Source organism: Tauraco erythrolophus, chromosome 31, assembly GCF_009769465.1.
Source record: "Tauraco erythrolophus isolate bTauEry1 chromosome 31, bTauEry1.pri, whole genome shotgun sequence".
NCBI lineage: Eukaryota > Metazoa > Chordata > Aves > Musophagiformes > Musophagidae > Tauraco > Tauraco erythrolophus.
Genome location: NC_141495.1, coordinates 630,232 through 645,756, shown reverse-complemented (window position 1 = coordinate 645,756; position 15,525 = coordinate 630,232). Strand labels below are relative to the sequence as shown.

At 46.6% G+C, this 15,525-nt stretch overlaps 1 protein-coding gene across 8 annotated transcripts in view; it reads right to left on the bottom strand.

Annotated features, from left to right (window-relative positions):
* SCN8A (sodium voltage-gated channel alpha subunit 8) overlaps nt 1-15,525 on the bottom strand; it is a 42,787-nt gene that overhangs the window by 3,911 nt on the left and 23,351 nt on the right. For 6 of the 8 annotated variants that reach the window (XM_086628649.1, XM_086628646.1, XM_086628648.1 and 3 more), the window contains exons 13-22: nt 15,007-15,245; nt 14,408-14,581; nt 13,132-13,488; nt 11,544-12,014; nt 11,052-11,169; nt 10,210-10,364; nt 9,162-9,335; nt 4,695-4,817; nt 952-1,236; nt 490-543 (exon numbers count right to left, since the gene is read on the bottom strand). In XM_086628649.1, coding sequence (XP_086484775.1) covers nt 490-543; nt 952-1,236; nt 4,695-4,817; nt 9,162-9,335; nt 10,210-10,364; nt 11,052-11,169; nt 11,544-12,014; nt 13,132-13,488; nt 14,408-14,581; nt 15,007-15,245 — 2,150 coding nt within the window. The remainder of the gene's footprint in view (nt 1-489; nt 544-951; nt 1,237-4,694; nt 4,818-9,161; nt 9,336-10,209; nt 10,365-11,051; nt 11,170-11,543; nt 12,015-13,131; nt 13,489-14,407; nt 14,582-15,006; nt 15,246-15,525) is intronic. The other 2 variants (XM_086628652.1, XM_086628651.1) reach the window with 1 other exon arrangement.

Here is a 15,525-nt window from a genome sequence, read left to right as displayed (position 1 = left end):
TTTTCATACAAAACCCAGAGAAGAGGAGGAAAAAAAAAATTAGGAAGTAATGGTATTTGCATGATTCCAGCATGCGAGAACAGGAAAAGTGCCTCAAGAAAAAGCTCCAACCCAGACATGATTTCAAAACTGGATTCAAACCGACACTCGGGCTCCCATGGAGATGCAAGGTTCGTGGAGGACCTTCGAGCTAACTCCTCCCCATAATTTATTCTGATGATGAAATATAGAACTTCACTGTATTCCTTTCCTCACTGGATTTCTGCTCCAGTAGGAGCTTCCCTGCCCCGAAAGCCACCAGAAGAGCCCTGCCCTTTTGGGGATTTTCTTGAGCATCTTTTAACTTCTCACACCAACGGAGCAAACGAAACCACCACGGCATTAAATACTTAATACAGGTGCAGTGCTACAAATTTTACTCTTGATTTTATCAAAGTAAAACAGCAGAGTGAAAATACTGGGAAGGGAGGTTGTGGTCATGCACTTTACCTTTCTGGAATCTACTGCCGCGTACATGATGTCCATCCAGCCCTTGAAAGTAGCCTGGCAAAGAAAACACACTTTCTCTTAGAATTCACCCAAAATAAAAGAAAAGTCTGATTTGTGTCAGCTCCTTGACGGATTCCCCAGCACTGCTGATCACCCTGTACACTGAACTTGCACATTACCTAAATATTTCTCTTTTCCTTTAATCTAAATGAAATAAATCTAAATGAATCTTAACAGGTTTACTGCTGTCTCATGAAAGGTTTGGTAGACTCTTCAAAGAGCAGAGTTGGGGCCACTTGCTGTGCTGGGAGACCCGTGTTAGGCAAAGGGAATGGCCATTTTATTCCAGACCCAAACCCGAGCGGGATCAATGGGATGCTGTGTTTCATGGGAAGCAGTCACAGTGCACTGGGAGCAGTTTGTATTTGCCACTACGAGGGGGGTGGTGAAAGCAAAACTTACAACTTGCAGAAGAGCCAGATATCCTGCCCCAACGTTGTCAAAGTTAATTTTCACGTTCTTCCATCGAATCTCGGTGGAGTTGGGCGGCATCAGAGCTTCGCAGTCCGTCTTGTTGTTAACAATTTCTATTTCAAAGCGCTCCTCAGCTGTTTCATTAAAGCAGTAATGATATTTCCCGGCAAACAGGTTAACCCCCATAATGCTGAAAATCAGCCAGAAGATAAGGCAGACCAACAAGACATTCATAATGGAAGGGATAGCGCCAACCAAGGCGTTGACAACCACCTGTGTTGGAAGGGGTGGGAAAAAGTTTCAGTATAAAACACGAGGCAGGAAACAGCAAGCATCAGTACAGCTGTTTTTGGGGGGGGAATAGGAGGTAAGGCCACTGACAGATCCGTGGCGTTTGCTCCACGCAGAAGTTGGCAGTGAACTTATTCCAAGCGGTAAAAAAAAACACTTTCTGCTCAAAAGCCACCTAGGGAAGCTCTGTTTTTGAACACCAAACGGGCCAGGTCGCCAGGTTTGCTGTGTTTGATTTTGGCTCGTTACTTCTTTAGTCAAACAACGATTATTTTAAATAATTTCAGTTGCCAAAAGGGAGGGGGGGGGGGCGTTACTGAGTGAGGCTCAGACTCTCTTCTTAGTAACAAAGAGGCTCCTAGCTGGAATTTTCTCAGAGCCGAGTTGGAGGCCACTTTGGTCATGGATTTGATGGGTCTTGTCAGCCAGTGGCCCTTACGGCCATCCCCCACGTTCAAACAAGGCTGTTATCACTCGGACGGCTGCCGCCCGCTCCCACCGAGGCCACCAGCAAACCGGTGCCACCGACCGCGGCGGGGACAGGACCGAGGCCGGCAGCGCTCCGGTCACACCAAGCGCTGAACACATGGAGGTCGTGAGCTGGGAGCTAAGCGAGGCCGATCACGTCGTCTCAGGCAGACAGCGAGGAGCATGCAGCTACGCAGGCTCGAGGAGACACAAAAGCCATGTTCCTTCCTCCAAACCGCGGCAAACGCAGCGGGAAGCGAGAACGGGTTTTGGTCAGAGCTCGCTTCTTCCATCTTCCACCTTCTTGCCCAGAGAGGTGGTGGATGCTCCATCCCTGGAGACGTTCAAGGTCAGGTTGGACGAGGCCCTGAGCAACCTGATCTAGTTGGAGATATCCCTGTTCCTTGCAGGGGGGTTGGACTAGATGACCTTTGAAGGTCCCTTCCAGCCCTGACCATTCTATGATTCTATGATTCCACCGTTCTCCTAATTTTAGCCTTTCGGGGCTCGGGAGCACCGTGTCCCTAAGCATCCCTGGCCAACACATGACAAAATGTAAGCTGTCAGGCTTTTAATAGAGTGAGGTCGGCAGGATATTAAATTTTTTATTACACTCTCCTAATTTAGGTTCCTTTAATAGAAGAACGGGATCTAAACTGTTTTTATTCCTTTGCCTTAGTTTTGAAAGACTTCTCCCTGCACGGTGATGCCGGGAGTAGCGGCACCTGAGCCACCACTGCTCGTGGCCACCATCCAGGGTCCCCTCGCTCCTCCTGGAGAGGACACCCATATGACACGCTCTGCACCGAGAGCCTGGCGTAGTAAACACGGAGGCAAATCGAAGACAGCAGCGATCTGGGCAGCACGTGGCGTTACGACAACTGTTAAATGACGTCAGGAATTCATCACTCTATAGCTGAGGAGGTATAAAGACACAGATCAGAGTCAGGCCCTCTGGAGAGGACACCTTTGCTTTCCTTCTCCCTTCACCCAAGCGCTCTGCTGCTGAGCACCAGCACGACAGCGGGACGCCTTTTGGGTTGGAGATCTCCTCCAGTTACCAACACGCTGCTTTATTCCAGTTCATCATGGGAAGCAGGAAAAAAGATAAATGTCATCTCCTCCTGAAAGATGGTCAGTGGCAGCAGGTTAATTCTGCACAGCACGGCGAGAGGTCGGAGAGAAGGAACATGGCTTTTGGGTGCAGACTGGCAAGAAGGCATGCACGTTTCACGGCACTACTGGCAAACTCCCTGAGTAATTTAGGAGCAGAGCAAGCTCTTGAAAACGCAGATTACCACGGAGTAGAGAAAAGCAAAGAACTACATTTTATATTTCTTTTGCAAAGGCATTTCAAATCTCTATTCCCCGGCTCGGAAGGATGGTTCTGGTTGTATGGGGCAGCGACACTTGTCTTCAAGCCAAAAGAAAGGAAAAATAATTGGGTTTAGGTACCTAACAGGGCGGCAGGCATAACTCTCTATCGATTTTGCCGTGGTGAAATTCCCCCAATTTAAGCAGGAGAATTCCCTGACTGTGCATTAGAAATCACAGCTTCTCTCCAGCACTGCCTAAAAAAAGGATTTAATACCTACAGGTTTAGTGCTGAGTCTTTTCCTTTGTGATCATGCTCTTAGGCGGGACCTGAACCCAGCCCAGGAACAGCCGATGGAAAAGTTTTCATCCTTTGTGCCTCTTATTCCAGAATAAAGTTTAGAATGAACCGACACAAAGAACCAGTAGCAGGATGAGGTGCTAGGGAAGAAACGACCCTCCTTGGGTTTGTTACGGTACCTACACAACAGCAAATTCAAGGGAGATCAGAAGGATCCGGGCGGAATCGCTCCAGTCAAATCCTGAATTAAAACTGTGTGACTGCTATTCCCTTCCCTTTTTTAAAAAAAATCTACAGAATTTTCTTTTTTGCAATATCTCTGCTTGTGAGCTGACTGGGATTTAGCACAAGAGACCTGAATTCCTGTTCTCAGAGTAACTGGGAGAGCCATTCACACAACATACCCTTTGCTTAACAGAAAAACCCCATTTTTTTTGGCGTGTTCTTATAAGACTATTTCAATCCCAAATGGAAAAAAAAAATAGCACTAAACTACAGAACACTAGTGGCAAAGTAGTGCGACATGGCAATAATTTCAACGCCCCGAGGGGTGCCGTCTAGCAATTTGAGGAAAGCTCGTTAAGTTCAATGCTTTGCTTGTGCTTCGTTGCTACAGTTCCACAGGGACAGGACAGGGGGGGACCATAAAGCACGGGAAAAGGGAGGGAGTGGGAAGGAAAAGCTTCACTACCAGACAAGGCTTCCAGTCACCCCCAGACTGGACCGAGAACGACAAGGTGCAACAAGAGGAATTAAACCAAAGCCTTTTTTTTTTTGTTGTGGTTTGCTTTTTTTTTTTTTTGCTTTCAAACAGCTGAGCTCCCCACCAGTCCCTTCCTGAAGGCTGGAGTGATCCCAGAAAGGAAACAGCCTTTTCCCCCCTTGCAGGCAGACTGCATTTTTCAAACCCCCTCCAACAGACTCTTTCAATCCAATTCCACCAGCGGCCAACGCTTGGAGGGGCCGGAGACACTGAGCTGGTTCAAATTCTGCTTCTTTGCACCTGGTGATTCTCCCTAGATCAAAAAAAGTTCCAGCTGAGAAGCCCCCTGGGATGCTCGAGGTAAAAGCCAGGCTAAATGAGAACAGCCAAGTGTCGACATCGTCTACGAACGGCATGTGGTCGGGGCCCGTAATTAATGTAATGAGGCAGCTTAATGCATCTCCCTTTCTTAAGAGGGGAGGGTGCAGCGGTGGGCAGGGTGAGGGGGCATCCACGGTAGAGGTGATCGAGTCAGCAGCTGCATCATGATTCCGTTTGGAATTTTCTTTCCGCCACTTTTGATCAGTTCTAGCATGCTTATAAAAAAACCGCTCCACGGGCATGCAGAAGGATCAGCTGCTAATGGCATCTTACCCTCATCCCCTCAAATCGGGACAACGCTCTTAAAGGCCTCAAAGCTCTTAGTGTCCTAAGGGACTTTATGGCACCTAGTTCCGAGTAGCCCAGGGCATTAGCTATAAGGCTGACTAAAGAGACCTACACAGAAAATAGAAAAGAAAGGAGGGAAAAAAAAAAAAAAAAGAAAGAAAACAAAAAAAAAAAGAAAAAAGAAAAAAAGAAAAAAAGAAAAAAAAAAAGGTTCCAGACTGTTAGAACGAGTGCCCTAGCACTGATTGCCCAGCCCAGGCTGCCAACCCGGGCGTCCCCCTCCATAAATACCGAAGACATGACACCAGCTGCCTACTTCACTTGACTGAAACGACCTGGAAGGAAATAATGCGGTTGAGAGAGGCGTCCGAAGGGAACAGGGGGGCAAGAGAAGTGAGAGAGAGGCAGAGACACACAGACGGAGCAGGGGTCTGTCGGAAGGAAGAGCCCAAACGATGACAAAAGCCTTACCCTCGCCCTTGCCTGTCTGCAGGATCCCAGCGGCTCCCAATAAACTTAAGCCAGACAAATTTTAAAGGTACCTATGAGAAAGAATACAGATAAATACACACACTGCACAACCTGTGCTCAACCAGCACAGCCACCCTGCTCGCGGGGGCGGGATGCGGCTGCGGGATGCGGGATGCGGCTGCGGGATGCGGGCCCGAGCTGGCTCCTGCCAAAGGGATTCCGAAAGACGTGAACGCCGACCCCATCGCGCCCGGCCAGCCCAAAAGTTTTGGGACTTACTGCCCAAAAGCCCGCGGAGGGGGGTGGGTTTGCTGCTTTTCACACGGAACAACTGTGGGATGCTGGGTTTTTTTTGCCTGCTTGAAGTTGCAGGGATGTTTGTGAGCGTCTCTGAGGATGGGGTGGACCCATTTTACAGATGGAGAAGAGAAGGCTCCGGGGTGATGTTATAGCAGCTTTCCAGTACCTAAAGGGGGCCTACAGGAAAGCTGGAGAGGGACTTTTTACAAGGGTGTGTAGTGATAGGACAAGGGACAATGGATTTAAACTGAAAGAGGGGAGATTTAAGTTAGATATAAGAAAGAAATTTTTCACTCTGAGAGTGGTGACAGGTTGCCCAGAGAAGCTGTGGCTGCCCCATCCCTGGCAGTGTTCCAGGCCAGGTTGGATGAGGCTTTGAGCAACCTGGTGTAGTGGAGGGTGTCCCTGCCCATGGCAGGGGGGTTGGAACTGGATGATCTTTAAGGTCCCTTCCAACCCAAACCACTCTATGATTCTATGGGTAAACTGAGGCGTACGGCGATTGCGTGGCTGCTGGGGCTCATACGCTGCGACCCAGCTGGGGACAGCTTGCTTACATCCATTTTTCAACACCACAACCTATTTCCTTTAGCAGCCCAGAAGCAAGTTTAGGCTCTACGCTTGTGAATCACCAAATATCAGGGTCCTGCAGGATGCAGCTCTGTGTTATCAAAAGACTGAAAACATGGGGGCATCTACTTTTTGACCTGGCACGTGCGTTCAGGGCAGCAGTCCGTTCCCCACCCGCCAAGGGAAAAATCTTTAGATCAGATCAGACATGACTTGGCCATATGTGAAGAGCACCTACAGACACCACCTCACCAGCATCCCACTATCTGCTGGTTTTGGCTCATATCACAGTACAGACACGGATAAGAACAGATATCTCAACCTTTTTTAAGGATAAAAAAAAAAAAAAAGACATCAATATACAGTAACAAATAATGGAAAAACATGAGACCTCCTCCTATGACAAGTGGGATTTTTTAGCTTAATTCTCTGAATAAAAGACTTCCCATTTATCACTCTTTTTTTTAAAAAAAAAGGGATATTAAGATAACAATGTGAAATTAATTGTAAGGACGATGCTTATTCCACAGACGTTCCAGGGAAATTTCAGGACCAGATTTCAAATGCATGAAGATGTGGGAAAACTTAAGAGATTTCACCTTATTTTAACTGTTTGTGCACGTGCTGCACGCTTTTTCTATCTTCACAACTGCCCCAAAATAAGTAGCCACGATATACGGCAACCAGGCGCTCTGGTTTTTCCACGTGATTTTCCCAATTTTAAAATCACACGGATTAAAAACATGCCAGGCGTGTCCCAAAGGTTCATAACAAAACCTCCATGAAGCAAAATCAGCCTGTTTAGGAAGGACCAAGCCCACGGCATCACTGCTACATTAAAGTCCTGGTCCCAAATTTCAAAATACAGATAGAGTTTGGAGGTGTGGGCTCTGCAGAGAAGCAGAGGGGTTTATCCCCTCAATCCAACGCGGGGTAAAGGCTGAATCCTCACTTTTAGGGCTTCTTCCCCTTGGGATAAGGCCCCGCTCCGGAGCAGGCACTAAGAGGAGGGCAGTAACCCCACTAAAGGCTGGCTGAGCTTTCATGGGGTCTTTTCAGTATTATTCTCTCGGGACGCTCCGCCAGAAGACACAGCAGGCACCGATGTCGGACAAAAGGAATTCCAGATTGACTGAAAAGCAGAAGCCTTCATTATTACCCAGAAAAAGACTTTGTCTTCACAAACACCCCCAGCAAGCTTTGGGAAGCAGAGGAGGAGGGTTATTGGACAATGCTATCAAACCTGCAAAATAACGTTCAAGAGCGTCGTTACGATGCAAAGGCTTATTCCCTGTTAGTTACGGCTGCCATCCTGCACTTGAGCCCCATCTACGTCACGTTAGAGAAGTTGTTTTAAAAAAAAAACGTGATTTAACAGATACAGGACACGATGCACAGCTGAGGTTTTGTCCAGTAATATTTTGGCATCTCAAATTCACATTTCGGATTTTTTTTGCGGGCAAAAATATGTAACTCTCCTGCCTAGGACACCAAGTGAAAAGAGCAATTTCTCCTAAAGCACTGGGAATTCAGGATCCTCGTACACATCCACTTGTTCCCTCCCTGTAAATGTGTTCCCTGATGGGGAAGTTCCTTTTCTTTACCCCACCAGCAGCCACATACTTGGGAAGAAAATGAAACTTGTACCACATCTGTCGATGGAACTGCACTTTCTTCCCAACAGCTGGAATCCACCTCCCGACACGGAGCAGGACTGCAAATGCTATTTCTGTGCTCAGAAATTCCCTACCCCAAAGAATTTCCTTCGCTGCACCACGCTGCTCAAAGCAGCACAGAAAAATAGATGGTACTTTCCGTGTTCGCCCCATCTTACAGCAGCCAAGGAGATACAGGGTTATTTTTGGCAAAAAAAGAGTTACTGCTGCAAGATGTGTGTTAAGAGGAAAGGTGTTAAGGGGATCAGAGAGGATTTTTTTTTCTTTTTAAAAAAAAATAATTTAAAAATTCCGTTTTCCGCAGGAAACGTAGACATCTTGAGTCACTTCTGCCCCTGAATTCCAACTCCAAGCATAGTTCCTCCACCTACTCTGAAATATTTCCAGAGTGATAATGTCACTGAACAGCAACTTGGCATAACTGAATCATATTCAAAATGTTCCAAACGAGAAGCTTGGAAAAATATTTTATTTTTTTTTATATACTTGCTCATGGAGCACTCACTAAGGACACTGGTTCACAACTGGATGTGATGAAACATTTTAAAACGAATTCAAGCACTTGGGATTCCAAAGTTCCTTTTTTTTTTTGCAATTCTTTGGACTTCAAGCCCTATTGAATTCCACAATTTTCTGCCGCTTTTGACAGCATAAATTCCATTTATTTCAAATGCCCTTGCTGTGCTTCAGAGTCAAATGTATTTCTAGCACTTCTCTCTATTTTCTTTCTTCTTTTAATTCTGAGATTTATTTTTCCTACCAAGATGCTCTGCAGGGGAACTCCAGGGCGATCACCTGCTGGACCGTTTCCCTTGTTCACGCTACGATCTCTTATCAGCAAGAGATCTTGTTTGGTTTGTTTGGTACGGTCCTGCCTTCTCTCTCTGGGGCACTACATCTCTTTAACAGAAGGAGGAGGATGTTGAACTTCATTTTGCCCAAGAAGCTTTCAAAGTACTTGGGTTTTCACAGGTGTATGCACCCAACGTTCAGAACAACCAACCTGGTGAGGTGGAAGGATGGGAAGACTTTGCTGCCTCATCACCCCCCCAGCGTTAATAACGCCCGCAAACGATGACAGGAGGAGTGTGTCACCAAGGAAGACCACGTCTGCACAAGTTCTCCCACTGTTAACACCTTCCAGTAGCTCAACACGTGGGCAGGCCTCTTTAGAAACAGTATTTTCCACGGAGCAAAAGAGCCAAGGGCTGGAAAACCCTCCTCTGTCTCTGCAGGCTCATTAGGACCTGCAGGGCAGAAATTCCACAGTTGCACAGGAAGCGCTGGTGGAACTCAGAGGGCTCAAGGGGTTTAGATATCTGGGATCGAATCCTCATGATTCAGGCTAGGACACTTCTCAGGAGACAACATTACCCCAGCATTCTTCTACCTAACATTTTTTTCCAACCAAAAACAAGGAGGAGAGGATACATACAGCCACGATGAGGAAATCCAGCCAGCACCAGGCGTTCGTGAAGAACTTGACGAATCCGTAAGCGCACCATTTCAGCAACATCTCCAGGATGAAAATGTAAGTGAAGACCTTGTCCGCGTACTCCAGGATGGTCCGGATGGTTTTTCTCTGTTCTATGTAAATATCCTCAAAAGCCTGGGAAATAACCAGGTACTCGTGTCATTAGATCGGATTTATTCCGTACGTCAAGGCTGTTATCCAGAAGCTCATTCAAACAAGACTGAGATGAGCAGTGGAATTGCATTTCTTATCTGCTCTGGTAGTTGCAACACCAAACCAAAATTAAAAAAAAAAAAAAAAAACACCATAAAAAAAGGAAAGTCTGGAATAAATAACACAATAACTCTGCCTTTTAGGGATCTGAGTATAAGCTTTTACATCTAAACATTCAGGAACTGGTATCGCTACAGTAACACACATGGGCAGGTTTTCTCTGCAGCTCAGCACATCCAAAAAGGCTGAGTTTATTGGCAATCAGACTGTTAATTACTGTTAATTACTAGGAAAACCGTGCACGTCAAGAAAACCAGCCCACTGCTGTGGGACACGAATCGTTGTGGACTTCTGTCCTAGAACTCGTGCTTGAGTTGTTTGTTGTCTGACCCTGTCTACTGACCACGCACAACCACAGCCTTAATTTGGGTCTGCGTAACACCACCAGGTCAAGAGGGTCTGCAAGGACAGGAAAGTGAAAAAGGCAAATATAAATATTCTTGTTCAGGAATGGGAACAGGAGACATAGACACAGGCTGACTTTGTCCAAAATCTTCACGTTTCTAGCCAAGCTCTGATCAAAACCCACATTTTCAGGCTTTCAGTCTTCATCCTTCATTTAAACTAAACAAAAATCTTTAATCAAGGGTTTTGCACAGTACCCACCACAATGGAGCTGTGTTGCTTTTCCAAGTGAGAATCAGCACAGCCTTCTTTTCCACCAAATTTCCTACATGCAGCTTTCCCAACTAAACGCCCCACCGCTCAGCGACGTGTACTCCTGTACTTTACTCACCAGAGCACCGCTGCTCAGCAGGATCATAAAGATGATGAAAGTCTCAAACCAGTTATGTTCCACGATCAGAAAACAAGTCTTCCTCAAGGTCCACCAAGACTTCCCCAACCCTTCTTCAATATTGACCTGACAACATTTACAGCGCTGCATACAACCTGGAACGGGGACAGGGCACAAAGGAGTATGAGCCCGAATCTTGTTCAGGTAACGGATGAAATAATGTAAGAACTTAAAATTGTCATTGTCTAGAAGCAGTCTTGATGCCAACAATATTCAACGTGCTCAGTTTCAGTTAAAACTCTTGCTTTCTTGAGGATTTTAGGACTGCTTTTGCCACTTTGGTATCTGGGCACCCGAATTAACATCGATTTGTGAACAGATTAGGCTCGTTATGTTCGGAGAGGTATCCATGCACTTGATGGAAGAGGAATGGAAAACTTGATAAAATAACCTTGAACCATTTAGAATATCTTTGCCATGGGAATACCTGTAATGGATCAGCTGCTGAAAGACATTGAGGCCAGCGACAGAAGGGAAAAAAAACTCGACCAGAAGCCAGGTTCTTCGGCTTCTAAGTACTCAAGGCATCAATTGTACAAACGACCAACTTGCCCTACTATAGGTCATCTAGAGCCTTGCAATGGCAATAAGACCTCCAAGGCCTTCACGATGCAAATTCTTCTAAACTAGTTCACCTGTGATGCAGGGTCCAAGAAGGGTCTCAGAATGAGCTGACAGCCAGCCCTGATCCAGACTGAGACCCAGACTTAAGGCAGGCTTACAGCAGACATAGGTGCCCATAACAGCTCAGAGGCTTCTTTCTACTCTTACAGTCATCCTACCTTCCGTGAAGCACGCGTCTGGGTCCAGATACTCCTCTGGTGCCTCCACAGGGACTTCTTCCACTTCAGGCTTTATATCAATGGTGCTACCTTCAGAGGAGCTGGTATCATCAAGTTTCTTGAACACAAAATAAAACCCAATCCAATGTATAATTAGTTCTCAATAATATCAAGTGTCATGATGACCCAGCAATTTGTTCACCAGATTTACTGTAATAAAAGTTATTTCCTTGCTTCACCTCATTAAGATTCTGACCCATCTTACATCTCTAAGTTAACAGGAGAGACAGTATTAAGCATTTATATTATATATAAGTATTTGTGGCTCTCCACAGGGCAACTAGCACAAGAAAATTCCATCTTGGGTGCAAAGACAACATCATACTGTAAACGGAAGTTTTGTGGAACTATCTAGTTCTCCCTCCCAAGATGCTTCCAGGTGCTGACACGAGGGTCAAACGACTAGGGTGAATTTTTAGCATTTCATCCTACCTCTTTGCTGCCATCGGGATCTGTGTCACTGCTGAAATCTTCTGTGTTGAGATTTTCAAAATCCGATTCACCAACAGCAATAGGCACCCGGACAGTGAGGTTGGGGTTATTGATGAAGGACATGTGATCTTCATCTATTATGTACTTCTCCACACTGCTCCCGATTCCGCTCGTCGTGCCATTGCCGTTCTTCTGATAATCGATGTCCCTGTTGATATCGGCCCCGGTATGGTTAGCGATGCAGTTCACCTTCTTGTCGTACAACTCATCCAAGGGTTTGACCTCATCTGCCTCTCTCTGCTTGAAATGAGCCTGCATGAACTCCCGCACTTTCGCCTTGGTCCAGGCAATGCCCTTCTTGATGCGAATAACAGAAATCTGCAGGTTGTTCATCTCCCCGTCATCATCTGTTGCTGCTAAGTTGTCTGCGCTGAAGGAGCTCAGCAGCAAGGCCAAGAACAGGTTCAGCACCTGAAGGAGAAGAGGTCACGCGTGGCAGAGCTGACACACAAGGGCTGGATTCCCAAAGCTGACCACGAGTGTTCAGCCACCCGAGTCCTGCTGACGTTGAGAGGGGCTGCAGAGCGAAGTCTCCAAACCCCACTCTGAGAACCAGCTCTGGTGCCCCACGGACCTACTGAGGACTCGAGGAACAAGACCCTGATCCTGCAACGCCCTCCGTGAGCCGGGGAGCCCTGTGCAGCACAACTCTGCTGGCGTCAGCGGGGTTCGGTGCAGGAAACGGGGCCCCAAGACCCTGACGCAGAACCCCTTGCAGGATCCAGATTGGATCCAGGATCCCTCCAGGATCAGTAATTGGAGGGATTTAGGCAGGAGCCATCCAAGGGATTTAAATTCAGTGCTACTGGTTTAGTCCTGTCTCTGGCTCAAAGGAGAAGGGCCCAATTTAGGCATTTTGAGTGATCACTCCCAGCTCTGTTTCCTTACCCACATCTCGTGACAGTCCTCAAGACTTATTTTGTCAAAATCTCTAGGTGAGACGAGTCCCCTCAGACCTCACAACTGTTTACACCACTTCATTCTTGCTTACGTTTTCCTCCAGAGACTTTTCTTCATGAAGACCAGAAGGAAAACGTCATGATCCAGCCTGACCTCCCACACAACAGCCCGTGCAACTTCACCGGCCCATTCTCACACCCAGCTAAACCTCATGATTGAGCAGATTTTAGAAGAAATTTCCAGCCTGATTTTAACACTTCAGGACCTTCCCCTGCGTGCCACGTTATTTCCCTTCCCAGCATTTGAAAAGTCAGGTTGTGCTCCTTTGAAGCTTCTTTTACCCCCCCAGGCAAGGCTGGGTCTGTCCCCTCCGACTGAGGATTTTGGGCCTCCAGCTTTTGTTACAAAGCCTTCGGATGCTTTACTCATGGGCAACTGTTCAAGGTCCTTACCAGGCAAAGCACATCCTTAACACTGTGCTACCAAAGCCAACAGGACTGTTCATACGTCGAAGGCCATGAAGGACCCCAAGAGACTCACACATCATCACTCCCTAGTCCTGTGGTCTCCCCACGTTCTACCCCACCCAGAGGCAACCAATAAAGACCATCAGTAACCATTTACTGACCACTAAATTTCCGATGACCATGACCATCATGAAGACAATCAAGCACATGGCCTGTCCCGCTACTTCCATACAATCCCACATGGTCTCAATCCATTCCCCACACAACACACGGAAGACAATAAGGAAGGAGTGGAAGAAATCGTGCATGTGCCAGCGGGGTAGCTCACACTCCGGATTGATCTTGCAGACACACTCCTTGTAGCTTTTGCCGAAGAGCTGCATGCCCACCACAGCAAAGATGAACACGATGATGGCTAGCACCAAGGTCAAGTTCCCCAAAGCACCCACTGAGTTACCGATGATTTTTATCAGCATGTTCAGAGTGGGCCAGGACTTGGCCAGTTTGAAGACTCTCAGCTACAAAAAAAAAAAAAAAAAGCACAAACAGAAAAATGACACAATTTAATTTCAAGAAAAGCAGGTAGAACTTTCTAAACATCAACCATCTTGTATTTCATGTAAACATAAGCCCATGCTCTGCTACTGAAGTCAGTGGGAGTAGGGAATGCTTAACTTCTCCCTGAATTTGGCCTCCTGTACTTTGTGCTTAGTTATCCCTCACGTCGTGACCGCCCTTTACAAAGGACAAGTATGGAGCTTCCATCTTGCTTTGCAAACTCTGCAACATTAAGGAAGTCGGGAGATTTATTCAAAGGGGCTGTGTCACCAAAAATTGCTTTTTTCTTTCCTGAATGCTTCCCATCTTCCTTTGGAAAAAAAGGATTTGTTTTCCTGGCATATCCAGAACACGCAGTCAAAGTTTAATTCCTAGAGAATCTCATTTGGAGACAGACTGGATACAAGCAGGAGCTTCTGAGTGCTGTGCTCGTTGGAAAATCTGACCTCGGTTGTGGTTCTCTGCACCCAAAAAATCTAACCTTGAGGTTTTTATAATGTACTTTTTAAAAAGTTTAACCACTGACAGCACAAGTTAAAGCGCATGAAGGCTGTAGGTATCCAGCACTTACAATATACAATCCTTCAAATTTGGTCACATGAAGTAAGAGGCACATTCTAACACGCTCCATCTCCACCCATACTAAGTATCCTGCACCAAGGTACCTCCCCAGTCATCCTTCCCTGCCTAAATGTAACGAGCTGTTGCTCAGATCTCCTGAACAGCAGTTGTGAAGTAAGAAGAGACCACAAAAACAACGCTACTCCAGCTCTGTCCTCCACAAAACCAGAGAAAAGTGGGTTTTGCCTTTTCTTACGTAAAAAGCTTTCTAGCAGCTCCAAGATAGCAACATTCAAAAAGAAGCGGAACATGGAATACCAATCGGAAAGATCGCAGCACAGAAAGTCCTTCCACATCTGCTAGACCCAGCTCCATTAAACTGAGGGAGACAATAAATCCATCAAAGATGTTCCAGCCTTCCTGGAAATAATAGTAGGGATCCATGGCAATGAGCTTCAGGAACATTTCTGCTGTGAAAATCCCAGTGAAAACCTGGAGCGGCGAGGAGAGAGACAGACAAAGAACAGGCAAAGTGTCGTTTCTCTTCATTTTCTGACCTTCAGGCTGAACATCGAACAAGGCGACTTGTCACGCCGTGCCGAACGCGCGGCCTGTGCCATGCCACGTGCTTGCCCGCGGTGGTCTCCTCTCCCCTGGCACAGCACAAATATCACTGACCTACTCAGGCATACCAGGAATTCACTGATGGATTTTTCAGTAGGAACAAATTCTGACCAGAGAAGTGCACCCTTGGCAAACACCTCTGAGTGGTCACAGACAGCGGCGAGGGCAAACTCATGCTGCCCAGTGCCCTCCAGAGCCTGGAACCGCAGTTCTTTCAGTCTAATTCTACATTAACAAGCGATGTATCCCAGTAGGAGTGGATCTATAAGGAATATTTACCAATACTGTCTTACCAGATTTCCTACGGCGAGCACTTCTTCAAACTCTGGGGTCATAGGATGGTGCTCCATGGCCATGAACAAAGTGTTCAGCACAATGCAGATGGTGATGGCCAAGTCAACAAAAGGATCCATGACAATTAAGTTGACAATCTCCTTCAGCTTGATCCAGTAGGGGTGGCATTCCCAGATCAAGAAGGTGTTGGCGAATTTGTACCAGCAAGGGGGACACTTCCTCTGGGACTCTTCCAGCTCTACAGTTACAAAACAAAACAGCAACAGAGCTCAGTCTTCACCTCTGAAACTGCTGGATCTGTCTCTCAGCACAGCTAGAACACTGTCTGATCTTGCCTGTCATGAGCCCCTCTCATGGCTCCCTGCTTCCACAATTCCATATTCTTGGGCCAAATATATGTTTTGCCGTATGTACATACGACACTCCAAACAAAAGAACTTCTGGACACTTGGCCATAGTTTAAGACAGAGTTGCTAAGCCACAAACGACCACTGGCAATCGTGCAAATGGCCACGAGA